This window comes from Pezoporus occidentalis, unplaced genomic scaffold (assembly GCF_034315485.1).
Source record: "Pezoporus occidentalis ecotype Australia unplaced genomic scaffold, CSIRO_AGI_Poc_V1 ctg79, whole genome shotgun sequence".
Taxonomy (NCBI): domain Eukaryota; kingdom Metazoa; phylum Chordata; class Aves; order Psittaciformes; family Psittacidae; genus Pezoporus; species Pezoporus occidentalis.
The window spans coordinates 1,326,516-1,346,959 of NW_026916147.1; the positions used below are offsets into that span (position 1 = coordinate 1,326,516).

The 20,444-nt window shown below is 36.2% G+C and overlaps 1 protein-coding gene across 3 annotated transcripts in view; it reads left to right on the forward strand.

Moving 5' to 3' along the window:
* The window catches only part of LRBA (LPS responsive beige-like anchor protein), a 401,187-nt gene that overhangs the window by 353,142 nt on the left and 27,601 nt on the right, over window positions 1-20,444 (forward strand). For 2 of the 3 annotated variants that reach the window (XM_062602815.1, XM_062602814.1), the window contains exons 49-53: window positions 5,213-5,302; window positions 8,575-8,767; window positions 11,448-11,510; window positions 14,743-14,898; window positions 19,163-19,330. In XM_062602815.1, coding sequence (XP_062458799.1) covers window positions 5,213-5,302; window positions 8,575-8,767; window positions 11,448-11,510; window positions 14,743-14,898; window positions 19,163-19,330 — 670 coding nt within the window. The remainder of the gene's footprint in view (window positions 1-5,212; window positions 5,303-8,574; window positions 8,768-11,447; window positions 11,511-14,742; window positions 14,899-19,162; window positions 19,331-20,444) is intronic. The other variant, XM_062602816.1, reaches the window with a different exon arrangement.

The window sequence follows — 20,444 nt, forward strand, 5'->3', positions numbered from 1 at the left end:
ACATGGAGGATGAGCCCAAAACATTTTCTATCCCTAAAATGTATGCTGGAAGAATAATTACAATACATGATGTTATTTCACCTGGCTTTTCAAATATTTGGCAATTAAAACTTACAAATTTGAGAAATAACTGGAAATACTTCAGTGTAGATCTGTAAAGGCACATTGACTGAAAATAGCCTCTTTGTAACAAATGGTGAGGTTGTAGGTTGTGCATTCAGACAGAGGCGTGTATTTTAACATGGATATGCCCTGCCGTTAGACTTCTCAGACATTTGTGTCTGAGTAGGCATGATGAAAGCAGCTCTGAGCTAGTCTTTTTAAGGGTCTTTAAATCTAGAGTGAAATGGTGTATGTCTTGCTTTTTAACTATATGGGCCTTCATTTCAGAATCTGAGTTCAAAACTAAAGACCGTTTCATTCTTTCTCTGTGACACTCACTGCAGTTTCCCCTCCACCCACCCTCCCTCCCTCATATTTAATTTTATAGTTCTTTCAGACATAAACATGAAAAAAAAGCAATTTTGACTTAGTTTCTGAGTGTTGCTGCAAAGAAAAGTAACAAACATCTGTTTTTACCTTAAGTGCATCCATATGTTCAACCTCCCCATCACCCTCCTTCCCAAAAAATTTACAGCCGTATTTGGTGGGTACTGCATACTGCTGAATTAACTTTCTTCACAGTTAGATTAGAGGGTAAGTTCAGAGACTGAAAATACCCATACTTAGCAGTGGCCAGAAACTACATTATATCTAAGCCAAGTTTTCAGGTTTTTTACTTTTCCTCTTTTAATTTACTTCTCTGTTCCCTTTCTCCCCTTCTTACCCTACAAGAAAAGAGGAGATTATCCAGGTTATTGTGGTAATCGGATAAATGCTAACTTGAGAAATTTTCTGATGGCTTTCATATTTTAATTAACATTCAAAATACCGTGTTTGTCATATAAGTATGATTTGAGATGTATGCGGTGTGGATTATTGAAAAGAGTTAGTACCCTTGTTTCATTTTATTACTTCTTGTTGTAGCATCTGGAACAATTCTGACCTACCGAAGTTTTGTTTTAGTAGAGGATTAACAGGAAGAAGGCTATTTTACTGAGATACTTGAGAAGAAGTGAAACAAAATGTTGAATGATGTTATCTTTGTGGTAGGCAGAATGCTTTCACAGATGAGTGTTTGTGGAACTAAAGATATCTTTCAAACAAAGATTATTCCTTTCCAGTTAGATCGTGCCTTTAATAGATGTGAAACTAGTTGTGTGAATTTCGTAAATATTTCTACCTACAATAGTCTGAATAGTTCTATGCTCCAGAGCGATTCAGCAATGTGAGAACACATGCCCTTCCTCTGCCACTAGAAAACGCTGGCTGTGTCTTAGTGACACCAGCTAATGCTAGTAATACATTTTTCAAGATAAAAGTTAGAACCTGTACTATAATTTATTAGAAAGTTGATAACTTTTCGACTGCTGGTCATTTTACTTTATATTCTCAGGTAAGTGGTAGGTCCTTTTCTTCAAAGGAGATACTAATTATCTCTCTGAGGAAAAGATTCCCTGCTCCTAGCTGATTTTCTTTGACAGGTTGAACAAAAGTCTGTGTGACATCTGGTGGCTACAATGCCCTGTATTTCTCTTTCCATTGTTATGTAAATGGAGAGACTGGGGATTGATTCTAGCTTCACCATCACGTTTCTGCTGACAGAGGGAGGTCATCTTGCATCCGTCTGTATGTGATTCTTCTGACTGAGACATCAGCAGAACATCAAGCTGACATTTGGATTGACTTTGAATACGATCTGGGAAAAGGAAGAAATCATTTGGGGTTGTTTGTACACTCTCTTGGCCATAATTAAGAAATGTTGAAGCTTAATAAAGAAATCTTTACATTTTTTCTTGGTAATTAAAAGGAATGTGAAAGGTTTTTATCCCAAAGTCTAGCCACTGTGTCTAGAAGTAGTTGTCCAAGTAGTTTTTTTTTTACTCAATAGTTTTTCAAATTTCTTTTGGATCTCTGAAGACATCAGTAACGAGGACACACAGATAACAATACCTGTGCTTTTACTCTATGCATTTTTGATGTTTTATGAAACCTTGTTACTTGTGGTAGGATATGATCTGAATATAGATTTTTACAGGCTCTGTTGGCTAAAAGGAAAACATTGTGTCAGGGGAATATTGGAATCCTGGAAATGCAGGCTCTCATATTTTTGGAAGGACCAGATGGAACCTAGTGAGTCCAAAAGACTTGTTTGTGATGAAACTGTTAAATCCCAAACTCAAGGTAGATTGTAAACATGGATGTAGAAACTATCTGTTAAAGACTAAAGACAGAGAATTTGTGGTCCTCTAAGGCATACTTTCAAAATCATTGTCCCATTGGTCAGCAGTTTTACCAGTTCTGACAGAACGCTACTTGAAAGCAGGCAGTGACTTTCTACTTGCAGGTTGAGTAGAATATTTTATACTTAACATCCCAGAGGGATGCTCTTCTGCACTGAAGAACACTGCTGCTGTTGTGTGGTCTAGGAAAGTGACTATGGTAAGCATCATGTATGTGAGCAAGCAGTGGAATCATAACTGTGTCTCTTCCAGTTTTTATGTTGCTGGAAGGTAGTGAGTTCCTCTGAGATCTGGACTGTGGTAAACAGCATTGTACTGCTGATTTTTCATTGATTAAAGTATTATAGCATCTCATTTTTCTTCTACATCAGTTTGGGGTCTTGTTATGCTGAATGTATTTGAAGTATTTGAAATGCTCTGCATCAACATGAGGTATCCTGTGTTTAATTTTCTCTTTCTTAGTACTGGCACTATGTAAGAATAGTTTCTAGGGGTAGCATTGGGAATTAAAGGACATATCAGATTTCATGGGAAGAACAAAATTCTGACTCCCTTTAAATGCTAAACAGGGGCAATTTGGGAATGGAAGTTATTATATTGATCATAAGTTAATACATTAGGAAGTTAACCAATCTGAAGCTTATTATTTCCTCTTTTTATCTGATTATCTTTATTCTGTTTTCAGCTCTAAAAGAAATGCCTGGAAGTTGTGCTTCAATAATATTTTATTAATTTTGTATAATATATCAGATATGTATTTTATAGGAAATAAATAGTGGATCCTGTAGATGGTAGGTTTGGTCTAAAGTTTTTACCGAGCACAGAATAACGGACATCCAGACTGTCTGCATACTGCTCCTTCTGTGTTTTTCTAGTTCTACCCTCAATGCAATGCAGAATTCCCATTTGCTGGTAAAAATGTTCTGCTCATTCTGCAAATGTAAGCAAATCTCTTTAATCTGCATTTTTTTCAAACTAACAGCTTTTTATGGAGAGGGCAGAGCTGCTGACCAGTATGCTGTTGCTTTGTTAATGTCTAATGTCTTAAGGGACCTCAAATTCTATGCCCTTGTGATTCCCTTGATATCTCGAGTCATAAAATCCAGATTTGAATTTTAATGTAGCATGTCTCATCACTAGGAAGGGGACTCTGATGGTCTTACTGAGTTTTAGTGTTTCACAAATTTGCTGTTGCTGTTCCTCAGAAGGTACTAGTTAAATCACTTGTGTTTGTATGTCAGATTTCATCCAGCTTTTTGATAAACTTACTGATTCACCAGTTCTTTGAAGATTAAGGCGCTTCCCAGTCTGTACAAGAGTGTTAGAATCTGTCCATAGGGTAATTGCAATTCCTCTTCTGGTGAGTTCAGATATTTCAAAAGCTCTGCCAAAGGTAATAAGGTCAAGTGTTTTAGATGGCATATTTTCAATCACAGAATGATTATTCTTGATGATTGTAAGGCCTCAGGTGTATTCTACTTCGGGTTTTGTTATTTCTGTAAGAGGAAAAAATTGTGTCCTAGTGATAGTCTTTATTATTATCTAAAAATAGTTGTATGTAAGACTAAGTTCAGCATAAGTGCTATTCCATTGTCTCAAAAATGTTAATGAGTGGCTAAAATAGAACAGGAAATAGAAGTGTAAGGAGCCTCAAGGTATGTTGAACCATGAAAAAGAAGAATCTCTGATAGCAAAACACGTTCTAGTAGCTAAAAAGTGGCTAGTGGTTTTGTGCTTCAGCATTCAAGCTTGCCATTTAAACACTTTTTTGAAGGACCTGATTTTCAGGACTTCTTTTGAACATAGGACTTGCTTATGTCTCACCTTTGGTATTCAGCATCACTAGGTGCTTTGAGAATGCAGGGCTCAACGCACCGTGTAGCAGAGAAACTGAAGTATCAGCCCATGTGCAATCTGTTAGCCCACAGGAAATGCAAAGTAGTTTTATTTACTTCAGCTCACAATGAAAGAGATTTGATCTAAGATCCATGATTTAAGATTTTTATTATTATTATTAGCCTGTTTCTGTGGATAGTGCAGGGCTGGCTGACAAGAAATAACTTACTGAATTTTGACTACTTAATTTTTAATTTAAGCCAGTGGGCAATAACTGGCAACGTGGAAAATGAGTTGGACCTACCTAGGCAAGAGATAGAAGTTTACACATTTCAGAATCATTATTTTTAAGAAATGACTAAGCATGAGATGGGATTTTCATATATGCCTTATGAAGTGATAAAGCATGTTGCTAAAGATACAGAGAAAGTTTTTTTAAAAAGTTTGTTGCAATATATCATTATCAATATATATAAAATATATCATGTTCTCCTTTAGCTGCATATGTAATCCTGGTTTTGCTGTTGGTACTTCAATACATCCTAAAGTTGTTTGCTCGTTTTGAATAAACAAGAAAATAAGAAAACAGCTCGGTATTGCTTTCATTGTAGTTAATGCTGTGAAACTAAGCAGTGGAGTTTAAATAGAAAACAGAACACTTAATGCCTATGGAAACTTTTTAAAAGTTAACTTTTGTTTCTGAGTTATGATACAAACAGGGTAGGCCAGTGTTAGAAAGGAAAAATGGAGCCAATAAAGAGGGTTTCTGATTATAATAGCTTGTTTCTGTTTAATATCATTGAGCAGGATGAGGTTTTGCAGAGTTTCTCATGGAAATAGCATCCACAGTACTAAAATGATTACCTCATTCTTAGTACCAGTGCCAAGCACTTAGCCCCACAGTGAACACACGGGGTTGATTTTCAACATGAAACAAACCAGAAGTGTGGAATGACATTTTCAGGTGACAGTTACGGTTCTATTCCCTGTAATTAGCACCTCTTAACATGCAAACCTGCCTGTGCCTTTTCCAGGCTGTTGAAGCTCAAATACGAAGTTTTGGACAGACCCCTTCCCAACTGCTCATAGAACCACATCCTCCAAGAAGTTCTGCCATGCAGGTGGTAAGTACCATGTTAACTCTTTGTGACCTCCTATTTTGTTCACTTCCTTTGCTATCTTAAAGTTACAGAACCAATCACTTTGCTTTGTTTTTTTGTGGTCATGGAATTATATTATTTAAAGCAGCAGATGAGTAATGATTTTGTGTGACTGAGAGTGTATGCAGTGCTTAACTATTTATTTATTGCTGAAAGGATTGTATTGATTTCTAGTACAGACCTTTTTTGTCAGTGTAATCTAAGAACACTTCATCAGTTGATTTTGTTAATACCATACCTGTACAGGTGAGAGCCAGTCATCATGGAGACAATTTAGCTAATCTTTGGCAGATTCCCCAAAAAGCATGGATTTAGGAGGTGGAACTTCCTTGTCTTTTCCCTCAGGCATAGGTTTTCCCCTAAAACCAGGATTACTAGGAATTCATGAGCTGAAACTTACATAGCAAAGAATGTGACTAAATGTGTTTTGCAGTAAAGCTAGGGTAATAAAATCCAGGCAGTGAGCATTAACATGCTTTCCCTTTTACCTCTACTTGTGTCTAATATAATTTTATTATACAAACTATTATTTTGTTACTGATTACGTTCCGTATCATGTTGTGTGCTGTCCTTGGGTCTAAAATATCATTTGTGTTGTCATAGATCCAGAACCAAGCATGTTACGTGATACTCCAACAAGTGGAGCAAGTGCTCTGCTAATTCACAAGTTTTTCAAAAGGTTACATTCCCTTATTGTTAAGATCAACATTTTACACTGAAATATAAGAAAAGACATTTTATTCTTGTATATTCTGTAAGACGTATGTCCTACTCAAGCAGACTAAGATCATTAAAAATATATCTGAAGTGCAGAAGGTTTTAGGAAAATCACACAAAACCCTTAAATATTTCCAAAGTAGCTTATGAGCCTTGTGATGTGGACGTCTAAGAAGCGTAAACTTTCTGGTCAAATTGAGCTACTAGCCTTTCTCAAATATGACATGTGTTGTACCTGAGACTTGCTCAGCTGACTGTCCCCCATCCCCACCTCCCTTTCTGCAGCCTGTACATGCTGCATTTGAAGCTGTGATTGTGCCCTGGGATCCCATGCACTGGATGGACAGAGCTGATTGTGCTGATCTGTGATCTGTTGGCCCATTACACCTCCCGCATAGTGTCTCAGGGCTGCAGACCGCTACAGTGACTTGTGTGGGCTGTCCATGGGGCTCTCCCTTTCAGAAGAGCCTTGTTAACAGGGATGTTGGGAAGCCCAAGTACCCTCATCATCCATGCCATATGTGTATCCATCTGTCATGGTGCCATGCACTAGGCACTTGCTCTAATTTAGAGGCATTTGTTTCAGGAAGAGGAGGAACTTGAGAAGTTGATTGTTGATATGTTTGTCAGACCCATTGTTATATAAATAAATTTGATGCCAGGAAGCAGTTTGTGTGGTTTTATAATAATATTTTTCATGATGCTGAATTAGTAAAGATTTAGTATGTAATGAAAGAAGTTAAATTCTAACTGTTTCTGCCTCCCGTGTTTTTGGGGGGACTGAGGTACACACACAGGAAAAAAAACCCTTAGTTCTCTACTTGCTTTGACCAGTTTTGTGGTTATTAATACATGTTTTTATAATGGTACTATATTAAGTGGTTTTAAAAGTGCTATTCCTGGAGCTGAAATGCAGTAAGGATTTTTTTCCTACCACAATTTTGAATTATTTCTAGTTATATTCTTTACTGAGCTTTCTGTTTTCACGTGTGTGTGTGTGTGTATGCATGTAGGCATGAATACAGCCAAATTCAAAACTACCACTTGCTGTGTTAAGTGCACGAGCCATAATATACACCAGGTGTAGCAATTAGCAGTCACACGAAGGCTGCCTATTTGTCTGGTTTTGCTGCTGTTGCTGTATCCCCTTGTGTTTTCAACCATCAGATAGCTGGATTTAATTGAGGCCACATCAGATGAGGCATTACTGACACCTTTAATTGAATGAGCATCCAGGGAGGATTAACTCATAATATTGATTGGCTTTTAGCCACTTGCTCAGAAGGGTGTCTGGGTAGCTTATTAGTTGCTTTTATTTACACCTTTATGCAAAGACTGCAAATAGGAATTCATAGAGCAATATGTTTTTCTAAGTACTCTTAATAACTTTTTAAAAAGGAGTGATAAAAATGCAAATGTATTTAATTTTTTTATTAGTTCTGTATAAATATACATTAAATGTATGCACTTACGTACACATATATGTAATGAAATATCGCAGGTGAAAAATAGCTAAGAACACTTCATTAGTGTTCTAATTCAGTTATTAGAAAATTACAAATACTACAGCAATGTGGCTACTGGTGACTAGGTTGTATTTCTGCATCTCAGTGGAGTTCTCATTTTTTAGGTATGCCACACTATCATAAACGCATTAAGTTTTGCTTTTCCTCCTTACGTTTGATACCCAGAGATAAGGTCCTCAATATTTCGTTTCAACATTTGAAACAGTATTAGTATAGCTTAGTTTAAAAGTTATTAAACTTTTCAACTTACTAAATTAGAAAACAAAAACTTAAAAATATTATGTTGAAAATGAGAGTCTGGATTCATTCCCTCCCTTTAGTATTTCTAGAAACAACGCAGGATAGTGTCTGTAGTCACGTCCACTTTATCTTCTTTACAACTGCATTTAATTATGTTTGTCCTTTGAAACACATTTGCAGTAAAGTCTTCTACTTTGCATTCATAAATCTTATTTTTGTACACCAGAAATATATACAGAACATATATCTAGTGTATGTGTGTATCTGTTTATTTTAATGTGCTTTCATGTTCTCATCTGGTTTGTAAAGAATTGCAGTCTGCCAATTTAATGGAACTTGAGACAATCTCTGGGAGCAGGGATTTCTCTTGCTCACTTTTTTGTGTGTGTGTTCCCTCCTAGTTTGGCATTGCTTTCCTTGACATACTATCTCTACAGATATGAAGGAGAATTCTTTTGGCAGAGATAGGTCATTGGAAACTTTTGGTTTAATCTGCTGTGATCTGTAGCAAAGTTTGTATATAGACACTCTGTGCTCAACAAGGCTCTCAGATTAATAGTGTACATGAAAGTTTTTCTGCCTAAAATGGTTGTTTCCACAAGCCTGTCCAATTATTGCATTTGCTTTCCACTGCAGCTGCTGTTGGATCCTGTGTATTTTAATCCAATCTTCCGTCTCTTGTCCTGTCTTCTCTTCTCCTTCCCGTGTTTTCTTTTCCCGTGTATTTGGGTTCTTGTCGTGTGCACTCAACAGTATCTCCTCCTGCAGAGTCCATTGATGTTCACAGACCAAGCTCAACAGGATGTTATCATGGTTCTAAAGTTCCCATCCAACTCCCCTGTCGCTCATGTAGCAGCCAACACCCAGCCTGGTCTGGCCACTCCTGCTGTGATCACAGTTACTGCAAATAGGCTATTTGCTGTAAACAAGTGGCATAATCTTCCTGGTAAGTAAATTAAAGTAAGTAGCCTAAGAAACCACTGCCATCAAGCAGTACTTTTGTTGTCAGTTTCCAGATTTGCAGCAGAACTGTTTAAAATTTAACATGTCAAGACTAAGTCAAGTTCATTGACACAGCATGCTCTTCACACGTGGACTTAGTTTCTTCTTAAAAAGTTAACTTGAACTATTGTGTAGCAGAATGTGTAGCACACAAGAGGTTTGTAACAACAATGTATTGCTTTCCAGGCCATCAGGCGCTATGCAAGAAGAGAAAAACTGTATGTCGCTGTGTAATCATTATAAAGTCACACTCTTCCTCTTTAATTTGTTTTTCACTCAGATGGAAGTCTGAACCATATCACATCAAAGACAAATTTTAAAGCATGTAGAACTTGTCTGAAATCTTTTTCTAGTTGATTATAAGTACCATATTCTGATGGTAAAGCCACATTCTAATGAAGCTTAGAAGATTAAAGATGTAGGGAAGTCTGTATCTTCTGTAACTTAAACATCCCAAAGTTATTAGGTGCTTATATATTTGTCAGTATGAAAGGAAAACAATATATTCATTTGCATAGCAACCAATCAAATCAGCTGTCCTTTAAAAATGTGTTGGACCTGAGAACACTGTCATTTTATTTTCAATTCTAATGTTGTCTAATCTTAAAGATATTCATCCTTCTTTCCTCCTTTCCCTGTGACAGTCTGATGGCCAAGGCATGAAAGGTAGTTTATTTCAGTGCTATGCAGTAAATCCGGTCAAAGGCTTTTCAAGAAGGGTTAAAAAGAGCTTCTACTGAAATAACTTAACTAGAAGGCATTTGAACCAGAGTAATACCCACATCCCTGAAATACCTACTAAGAAATCTGGATTCTTGGTCCTTGACTACATTTTGAGAAAAGCCAGATGATTCCCACTCTTTTCCCTAATTCTCACAAATTACCTCTCAACATTGTATGAATAGAAACATCTATGCATCAATTTACTCATCCAAGAAATGCTTGAAAAGAAAGGGGGGGACGGGCACTTGTCTAGATAATAAGTTGTGAGCAAGAACTATGTACGGGACTATTGAGATTTGTTTAAAAGGAGGACAGCAATATCCTCTCATACCTTGGTTGTGTAATGTTGGGTATATAATATTCAAGGCTTTTAAAAAATAGTCTTTGTGGACATACAGCAGTCATGGGAAAAGAAGAGGTTCTAAAGTGGTGGGAGTTGATTTTGATTTTCTTGTAAGTCTGCTGGTGATGATCTGTGGGCAAGAAACCAATTGTCGAGTGTAGTAATTAACTGCTTTGAGTTGAACAAACCTTCAGATTTTCATTTTTTTTTCCTGACATACTGAGAACAGTAATTTTTGTTTTAAGTATTTTTTTTTTCATTTAGAGGTATTTTACACTTGTCTTTAAAAAAAAAGCTCAAGAAAACCTGTAATTCAAAACAAAAGGCAACTGAACAGAAATAAAACCTGGTAAAAACCCACCTCATGCCACCTCTTTGACAGCACGCTGGTCAGCTGCAGGCTGTTAATGGAGTACTGTGCTTAAGATACCTGGATATGAACTCTTGAAACTATTCTTCACTATTTTTGCCTTCAAGTTTTATACCAGTGACTTCTGCTAGGATTAGAGGGCAGATATCATTACTACTCCATATCTCATCCTGTGGGCTTAGCATTATCTTTACTAATGAGGCATCATGATAAAAAAGTTAAGTTGCCAAGTTGTCACTGATAGCTAGTTAAATATCTCATTCCTACTTTTGCGTATGAGTTTGGTGGCTTTGCTAGCATGTAATGGCACTGGTACCCAGCAGGGTGCCTCCATCTTGTCATGTTTTTTTTCTCATAGTGATTTCAGCATAACTTTAACTTACCAATTACTTATGAAACCCTTCTGTTGATACTGACTTTTATATTAAGTTACAGATGGTAAGATAGAAAAATCACAGGTTAAGTGTTCATCTATTATTTTTGTTCCACTTCCAAGAATGTCTTGTGATCCGTTGGGGGAGGAGAGTATGTTTGCTTGCATGTTTGTTTAGTGAAGCTGTGGGGGAAAAAAAAAAAAGGCCTTTTTTTTCAAACTGAAGGAAAAATTCAGAAAGTAGGCATTTCACTGGTATGCCAGGTGCCAGATGAAATGTAGGTCGGCAGAATTATATATTAACTTCTATGCAAAATTGCAAATAAATGGGTTTTGGTGATGAATGAATCTTGAAATACTGGATGACTATGAGATTTCCCTGTCTGCATCATAAACTGACTTAAAAAAAAAAAAAGTCCTTTGTGCTTCACTTGTTCAAAGCAGAGCTTTAAAAAGTAAAGGGGGACATAGTATTTGCTACAGTCAGCAGATGGTTGTTACATTTTGCTGTCAGTGCTCTTTACCACTTAATTTTATTTTGTTGCGACAGGAGAGGTTCCCAGTAAAGCATCTGCTAGAGCTTATGGCTGAGGACCAAAGCTGATGGCATACATTCAGAATAGCACTAATCTAAAATAAATGTTTAATAAGCAGCCCACAGAAGCACCTGGAATTTTGGTGTGCTTTTTTAATTCGTTTGATACAGAAGAATCTCTAATAGTTAAAAAAAGGACATAGCTTTGATTTATAAAATGTATGTGGCTTCACGTATTAAAAAAATGCAAAGTTTTAAAATCTTCTTTCCTAAATTCCAGCTCATCAAGGTGCTGTACAAGACCAGCCTTACCAGCTGCCAGTGGAAATCGATCCTCTCATAGGTCTGTCACTTCCTTCTCTCTTTGCGATTCATTAAGCTCTGTATGGTGGCCCTGAAGTGTAGATTACGGTTGTTTTTCACTTGCTGGTTGCTGGGAATGGAATTTTCCTGATAAACCATTTGCATGCAAATTGGAATGCAATGAGCTGTGGCTATGCTGGTATTTCATCAACTCCCCCTTGTTGGTTTGCCTAATTTGAACAGGCCTAGGACGCGTGTCAGTGAAAATTAATATGGATGCTGTAATAATGTGTGATTGAGAATGTGCATGAAGTACTGTCAGGATAATATTGGATCTTTTCATCACCCAGACTTGTTGATGAGCAGGAGCGAGGCATGTTATGATGAATTGGTGCACTGGTAATTTGATGGAGCTCCTTTGCTGAGGAAATTTTCATAATAACAGTGGGGTTCTTAACTGCGCCGTGTTGTGAAAAATAAAACCATGGTGCCAGGGTTCCGTCATTAAAGGAGATCAGTCCTTTCTTCATAGACCTGCTGTTCAGGCTGAGGGGATTAATGTGTAATTGCAAAGCATTTTCAAAGTTGAAATATATTGCCCACTCTGTTTTAGTATTGAGATATTAGTATTCATTTTTCAAGGGTAACGCATCTTTTGATCAGCATCACTAGTTAAATTTGTGTATGTTTTTCTTTTATTAAAAAGGGGCGGAGGAATGGCTTTTATTCAATGGCTCAGTGTAATAGGTTCAATTCATGACTTTTTATTGTAGAGGTTTATTAGTTTATATAGAGCTGATTTCTCCATTAGTATGGATAGTTTGGTCAGTTCTTTCATTACAGATCCAACTTTGGGGAGCGCATACTTCAATGATAATTCAGAAGCCTGCAGCATGGCAAACAGTAAACGCAGAACAACCTAACCCCATTATATATTCTAGCTGTAGTTCACAGGAGCAAAGAAGACAGGATTCCTCCTGCTCCCAGTTCTACTAGACTTCAAGCTTAGCTCTGTTTTTAAAACTGTCCATTTCAGGATGGTTGTTTAAGTGAAAAAGAGGTGAAATGGCCAATTATAGAAGCATGAAAAAAATCAGAGCAAAACCGAACTTGTCTGGATCGGTTAGATTGACAAGTCTGTCAGCTAGTGAGAATTAATTTCAAAACCAATATGCATATCACAGTAGGAACTGCATTACATTCGTTTGTAGATGGTGACTGTTGCTGTGTAGCCATTTTGCTGGGTAAGCTCTATGATAATTAAATCAGGAACAGTGTGGGCATATTAAACCATCTTATAGAGCTGATATAATGTTTTTCCAAAGTTTCTAAAATCAATTCCCATCTGAATAATGCCATATTTGTAATTTGTAGTGAGGAGGACATGTGCTGTAACTCTCCTTCCTTCCTGAAATAGATTTTATCTGAAAATTGTTTGGAGAAGGAAATGTATATTCTGCTTTAAAACTTGCTATCAGGTAGACCTTAGAAATATAAACGCCCCAGAAAAAAAAAAAAACAAAAAACAAACCACAGCCAAAATTGTATTAGGCCTATCTGGTGATTTTTCTACATATTGTGAAGAATTTTAAAATTATAATTCCATTTTTAGGCTTGCATTTAATTTAGAAAATACTTTGACTTTTGTTTGGTATAAACACCTTTAAAATTAATGTTCACAGTTCTGAAAACTCATTTAATAGATCGTACAATAGATCTCGAATCAGCCTTGTGATTACTCTGGACATAGTTTAAAAGGTTTAAGGCTTTCTTTGTCACTGTTTAGTAGCATCATTGGGTATAAGCAAGTAATTATGTAGATAATATTAAAGGTTTTTAATTGTGGCTAGAAGCATTTACCTAAATATGGCACCTAAGAGGACCACAAAATTGCACTTTTATGGTTATAGCAGGAATCTTATTGCTGTCCTAGTCATACGGAGAGATTCCTGCTGTCCTTGTTTTCCAGTTGCACAGGAAGATGTAAGCCAGCAGTGTCTAATACGGCATTGATTCTAGACCTGTTTTTGAGGTGAAGTTTTTTGAAGGTCTTATCCACGCGAAATGTTTTTGGGGTGTTATTTGCCATTATTTCATCATACAGAACACTTCACTGTGCATTTATAACTCACTGTTGTTATTCTTTAAGTAGTCCCAGCAGAAGTCAAGGCCCTTTTATGTGTTACCCGTAGAGGAAGTGTAAATACCTTGCTAAATTATTTGCTACCCATATGGACAAGAGAGTGTCAACATTTTAAATGTAGCGAAAGCATAAATAAATAAAGGATTTCATATATAGTATATGAAATAAGCCCAAGAGTTAGGGGATAGCTAGCCTGTGAGAGTGGAAAGAAGGTAAAGAGCAAAGAGTAAAGAAGAGCTCAAGACCAGGACACAAAGGTTGAGGGGACCACCGGAAATGGAAGTAATGGTGCTCTGAGCAGCTGGAAGACAAACCCAGGCCTAGGAGAACTTACTTGCCTGTTACGGGAGTCAGGTTCCCTCAGCACATTAAAGTTCTTCCTACAGTGTGGGATTTTCATGATATATATCTATAGGAAACCATATATCTGTATGCATACACATCAGTTAATAAGGGCAAAGTATAATATGAAAAATGTGTTCAGTAATTGATTCCTGTCCATTCTGTGGGTTCACAAAGCAAGATTATCTGGGGAAAATAAAACAGCAGGTGATCAAAGTAGGGTGAATATTTTCTCTCAACCCTAAAGGCGATTGTGGCGATAAGATGGTGAAATTTTGTGCAATGCTTAAAAAAGTAGTAAATGGTAGTAATGTTTACTGCAGGTATTCTTTTTTAAATTACAATGCTTGCAGTGAAATACAACTTGTGTACGTTTTTGAAATCATAATTCCAATATTGTCTGCATTCGAGCCACTATATAGTATATGTGTTTATGTACTGTCTTCTAATTATATTCCTTTCATCTGTTTCTTAATTTCCTATACTAGAAGGGGGGAAAGAAGCTTATTAAATTTTTATTTATCATTCCTTTTTTCAATCTTTCATTTATATTTGACCTAAAGAAGGGAATTCTCCTAATTTAGAATATATACCAGAAGGAATTAGCATTGTTCCAAGAAGTGTAATGAGTATTTTATAGTAAAAGTAGAAAGAGAATATCCCTGCCACAAAAACCAAGTAACAGCAATGAGAAGTAGTTTTGGTGTGAATGTTAATTTCTAAAATGTGCTTTTGTTCTGTGAATGTGGATGCTAAAATTTCTTGATTTGTGTGTATTTCTGCTCAGCCAGCAATACAGGTATGCACAGGAGGCAAATCACTGACCTGTTAGATCAAAGCATTCAGGTGCATTCCCAGTGTTTTGTCATCACCTCTGATAATCGTTACATCTTGGTCTGTGGCTTCTGGGACAAGAGTTTCCGAGTTTATTCTACCGACTCAGGTAATGTATTTTTAAAATATGAAAATCGCTTAAAAGAAGCTTTGCATGCCCAGGGAATTAATTTTTCTTGGAGTACTTACTTGAGTTTAACTGGTTGGTTTTCAACGTCTGAGAATTTTTTTTTAGGAACTACAGGCAAGCACCACAAAATAAGAACAGAAGTGAAGTCTTGAAATCTGGTGAAAGCATACTTATGAAAGCCTTTGAAAGATATACTATAATAGAAAAATTGATTTGGAGCCACTAAATTCTTTCATATAACATTAACTGATCGATATAATGGGCAACAGTTAAATTAGTCTGTCAGCTGGTGTGTATCCAAACCATTGAAGTCATGCATGTGTCATGCTAAATAGAAAAGAATTTTTCAGTGTAAGTGCTATAGAAATTTAAAAGCCATAGAGCCCCAGAAAAAATAGGTATGATTTTTTTTCCCTTTCATTATCTTATAATGGGAATAGCACCCTCACTGCAAGGTACTTCTTTCGGATTAATGACCCAGTGTGGTTAATGTGTGTGTGTGCCATCAAGCTTTCCAGTAGGTTATTAATCCCTAGGGAATATCCTACATGTTTGTCATCATTTCTTAAATATATTAGTTAATAGTTTTTTTCACACTTGGCAAACCAAAATGCTTAACAAAACAGGATGGTTTTAATGAAAATCTGTTAAAATGAGATCTCATGGCATATTTTAGCATATCTGTCTTTTTTTGCAATTTTAAAGCCTTAAGTATAAATGAGAAGTTCCAATTACTTCATATTGAATGCCTACAATTCATTATACAGACATCTTGTTAGACCCTTCTTAGTTTCATTTTCTCATTGATGAAAATAAATTTACATAAAACTGTGAATTTAAAGTAGATCCTCAGAAAAGTTAGCGGTTATAAATTAATTGTCAGTGTCTATTCTTGCTTTATATGAACAGAGAGCTAATTCTTTTATGTCAAAGGGTATATTTTACTTTACACCTATAGAAGGAACTTGTATGATTTTGGTAGCTTTGTCCTGTATCAACTGAACTACAAATACCTCATTATGTCCCCTGTGTTTAAGTCAAGAACCCCAGGCATCTCGTTACTAGCATAGCTAATTATGATATAAACCAAAATACAGTTGTCAAAATAGTTGCAGAAGATTTGGGTCTTCTGTGTGTCTCCTGTTTGTCTCCTGTATAGAAACTCTAGCTCTAGCATAAATCAAGTGAATTCAGATGTACTTTATTTTGCTTTGAATTAAAATGAGAATGTAGTACTGAAATACTTTGAAATCAACAGAACAGCGAGGGAAAAAGGTGATGTGATCAGTAATACCTGATGGCAAGTGATCATAAGCATTGAATTCAATTACGTTTTAGCACTCACAGGAAAAGGGGACTTTTTTCCTATTAGATTTTGGGTTTGTTTGTTGTTTTTTTTTTTAACAGGAAATACTTTTAACATAAATCATGGGTTCTCAGCACAGCTGGTATAGCAGAAGCACAATAAAACCTTCCTCCAGCAGTGGGAATGATTTCTAGACAGCATTTTAGATTGAGTAGTGCAGAGACTTGAGTCTTACTTTTCTTTTAATTATTCTTAGCACAGCTGTCAAATAAAACAATAACTAGAAAACGTGTTCTGCCAAAAAGGGCTATCTGAGTCTGATATTCCTGTGTAGGCAGGACAACTCGTATTAAAGAATACAAGAAAGTTGAGGAACTCTTATGAGATTAATAATTTTTTAAAATTATTTTTACTAATATGAAAGAGCAGAAGCTTATTTTTTGTTGTGATGGAATTTATTGAACCTTAGCTGCACAGTAACTAAGTAAAACTAATGTGGTAGTGCAGCTACCCAAACAACTAGCCTCAAAAAATGTTTGTCTCCTAGAACAGAACCTATAAACATAGAATATAATTGAAAGAGAGATCCCTATAACTCTGCGATGTTTATAGCATAAACTTGTGTTCTAAAAGTATAAATCACCTCAGGTAGTTGAATACCTATGGCTGTACAACTGAAAAATATATCACATAATTAAATTCTTCTAAAATCTCAACCATGTAATTGACAACTTGAATTTTCAGGGGAAAACATATGCTCGGTAAGATGTTTTTGTAGATTGCCAAAATGAGGTGTGTGAGTGTTTCACTGCTTCTAGCTGTGAGGTTCAGTAACTTTTTCTGAATCTATTGACTGGTCAGCATCTGAGACAGTCAGGTGACTGCAGCACAAATTAAATCCATGGTGTGCAGAGGTGACCACTATAGAATGCTATTACAGACTCAACCAGATGAGTGAAAGACTTGAACCCTGAGTTACTCTCCATTCTGGTACAAGGTAGAGCTGCACAGTAAGTGTATCTTCCAGGATTTTGCCCCTTCCAGTCAGAAAAGGCTCATGTGATAGTACTTCATTTCACAATTTCTCTTGGAGGATTAAACTTGCCTCATGAGTTTTGTCAGTGTTGTGCTTTAAATCTGATGTACAGATTTCCTTTAAATTGCATCATGTGACCCTATTGTTTTTTCATATATTAAAGTAATTCATTCCCCCTTTTTTGTAGATGTTCGTATCTTTCTCATGTTTGCTTTTTGTTTCATAAGTTCGGGTTTTTTTCTTTCTTTTCTGGATTTCTCCACTTTAATGCAGTTACCTTTTTGATCTTCTATTACAAATCAGGCTTTTAATATTATTTTTGTTCCTTCCTCAGAACCACTCCCTTAAGTCATTTGCTACCATTAGTGTTATTTAGTGGCTGCGTATGAACGCAATGCCTTTGTATTGAGGACTATAAAATGTGTCCTACTAGCCACATTAAATGAGTGACTAATTGTTTTTAATTCATGCATCAAAATATTTTATTAAGATGTGCTTTATTTGATCCCAAGTCAAATTTGTGTAACTACTTGTCATGTTGCTAGCTATTTTAGAAAAAAAAAACCTTTTCAGAAGATTTTATTTCAGAAGTTTGCATTTCCTGTTTCTTTTTCAGTCTGTGTTTTTAATCCCTCCAAAGCCATCACTCTTTTCCCCTTCTGTTCTTCCTCATTCTTTATTCAGCCCGAAGCAAAAATTGGTGCATGGTCATTTGGGCTGAGGAATCTGAGGTCATGCATTAATGGCATCACATATCACACTTCCGTGTGTCATTGGAGGCAGAATTTGGTCTGGCCAATGTTACCTGAATGGGCCAAGTAGGCACACACACGTAATGTGCGTATATGTATCTTTTGTCTTGTCTCTACAAAATGTGCCGTTACTAACCCTCAGTAAATCCAGTGAGATGGATTTTAGTGCTTACATTCTCATCTCATAAGGTCGCGTATGCTGCTGGCAGGGCACATGATGTGTTTTACTGTGTAGGAGCCAGGCTCTGGCTGGGTGGTCTGACAGAGATCTACTATGGGTGACCTTACATGTGTTTCCTCTCCCACATGCAAATCCAGTATGCATGAGTGGATCCAAATTTACATTTTCCTGAAAATATTGTCCTATTTAGTTAAAGTTAAAAGGTGATGGCCATGCTCATGTTTATACAGACTCTTGGATGGCTCATTTTTAACTGCCTAGGCTTTCCGTTCTTTTTAACATTTATGTGTTTTACCAGCGGTACAAGAGTTTGTCCTATATGCAGTAGGTAAGAGAGTTTTTTACAGGTCTTTCTTATGAGGTTTTCTGAAATTCTTAATAGGGAAAGATACTGGTAGAAATTATCGGCAAGTGTCTAAATGGTGATGGAAAAACCTGGGTACAAGAGCAATTTTTCGTCTGAATTTCATTTTCTCTGTTTAAGGAGATGCTCAATAGCTGCACATGCTGTATTTTCTAAGACACTCTCGCATTACCAGTTTCTTCCGAGTCTTGGGTGTTCTGTTAACTTCTGACTCCATTTCCCAAATCATCATCAAATTTGCTTTTTTTTACTATTAATTACTTTCATCAGTAAATGTATCTTAAACTTGCCTTAAAAGAGAATCCCATTCCGTTTCCTGTCTTTAAAGTGAAGGTAAACATATAAAATTAAAAAAACCTTCTAGCATGATTGGCCTTTGAATAACGTATAAAATTTATGGACTCTAAATATTTTTTCTATGGACTACTGTACTTTTAAATAAGTTTCCACCAAATCAAGGAAAAAAAAAATAGTACTCTTAAGTATAGTTCTTTCTGGAATCTTTTTTTTTTAATAAAGAAAATATTTCTGAATATAATATATGTAGTTTGCCTTAGAAAGAATGAAAGCATAGTTTTAAAGCAACAAATTTTATGTGTTTCAGGTAAACTGATGCAAGTAATATTTGGACACTGGGATGTTGTGACCTGTCTTGCTCGTTCTGAGTCCTATATTGGAGGAAATTGTTACATTCTCTCAGGATCGCGTGATGCAACATTGCTGCTCTGGTACTGGAATGGCAAAACCAATATCATTGGTGATAACCCAAGAGGTAAGCAAAACCAGAAAAAAACTGTTCTATGAGGATGCTGACTAAAAGTAGCTTCAAAGACTGAACATTTTGCATGACAAAATTTTAGGTAGCATTAATGTCAAAGTACAGTGCTCATTTTTTATTTGTAGTTGGGATTAGTTCTGGTTTAAGGAATTGAGGGTAAACAGCGCTTGCTTTGCAACACAAGTAGAACTATTTTTTTAAAGCTATAGAATACTGAACATTACAAATATATTTCTTTTTCTTGTCACTATTCAATTGGGAATGAGTGGCTCTGGGAGTGAGAGAAGGGAACTCCAGTTTTATATATCCTGCTCAGCCTGACTAAATCTTTTTCTTTCAACATGACGATTTCGTTAAATGTTGTTTAAAACAAAAAAGACTGTACATTGCTCCAATGCAGAGTGTATTTTATGCAACTCTAGTCTTAAGCATATAGGTTCTCACAGCTGTACTGTTACACAGACTGTGAATTTTAACTTAAAGTTTGTCATCGTAATGAGATGTGTAATGGCTAGAACAGGACACTTACGTGAAAGAAGGACAGACACATGGGCCGGATTAAAGAAGCAAACTCAAAACTTTTTTAGTTTAGGTGCTACGTGCCTAATCCTCACTCTGATGTATTAGGCATTTTAATTGGTTCCAGTGCAAGCAACAGGGTTCATACCATATAACCAAACTAATAAGTCAAAATAACCCCACTTTAGCCTAATTTAGTTTTAACCCCTGCCCACCCAAACTCACCTTGCACTTGCCAAAGAATTTAATCTTTTCCGTCTTGCACCATTTCCCAGAAAATGCCAAATCCTTTTACTCATTGAGATACCTTTTTTTAACTCAAAATTTTCTATGGGAAACAATGAAACTCTGTGACTGTTCAACCCTGCTGTATCTGCGTTATATAACAGGAAAGGTAGAAAGTGATCTTGTTGCTATGCCAGTTTGACATCACACAAAAAAATTATGATTCCCAAAGCAAAGAAAAAGGCAGAAATGCAACCTTAGAAAAAGCCTGAGTGAGCCACTTCACGGGAGTGAGAGGCTTTCAAGACAGCTCATGAGAGTTTACATATGTGAATAGAGGGGTGCATCATAGCCAGAGATGCTG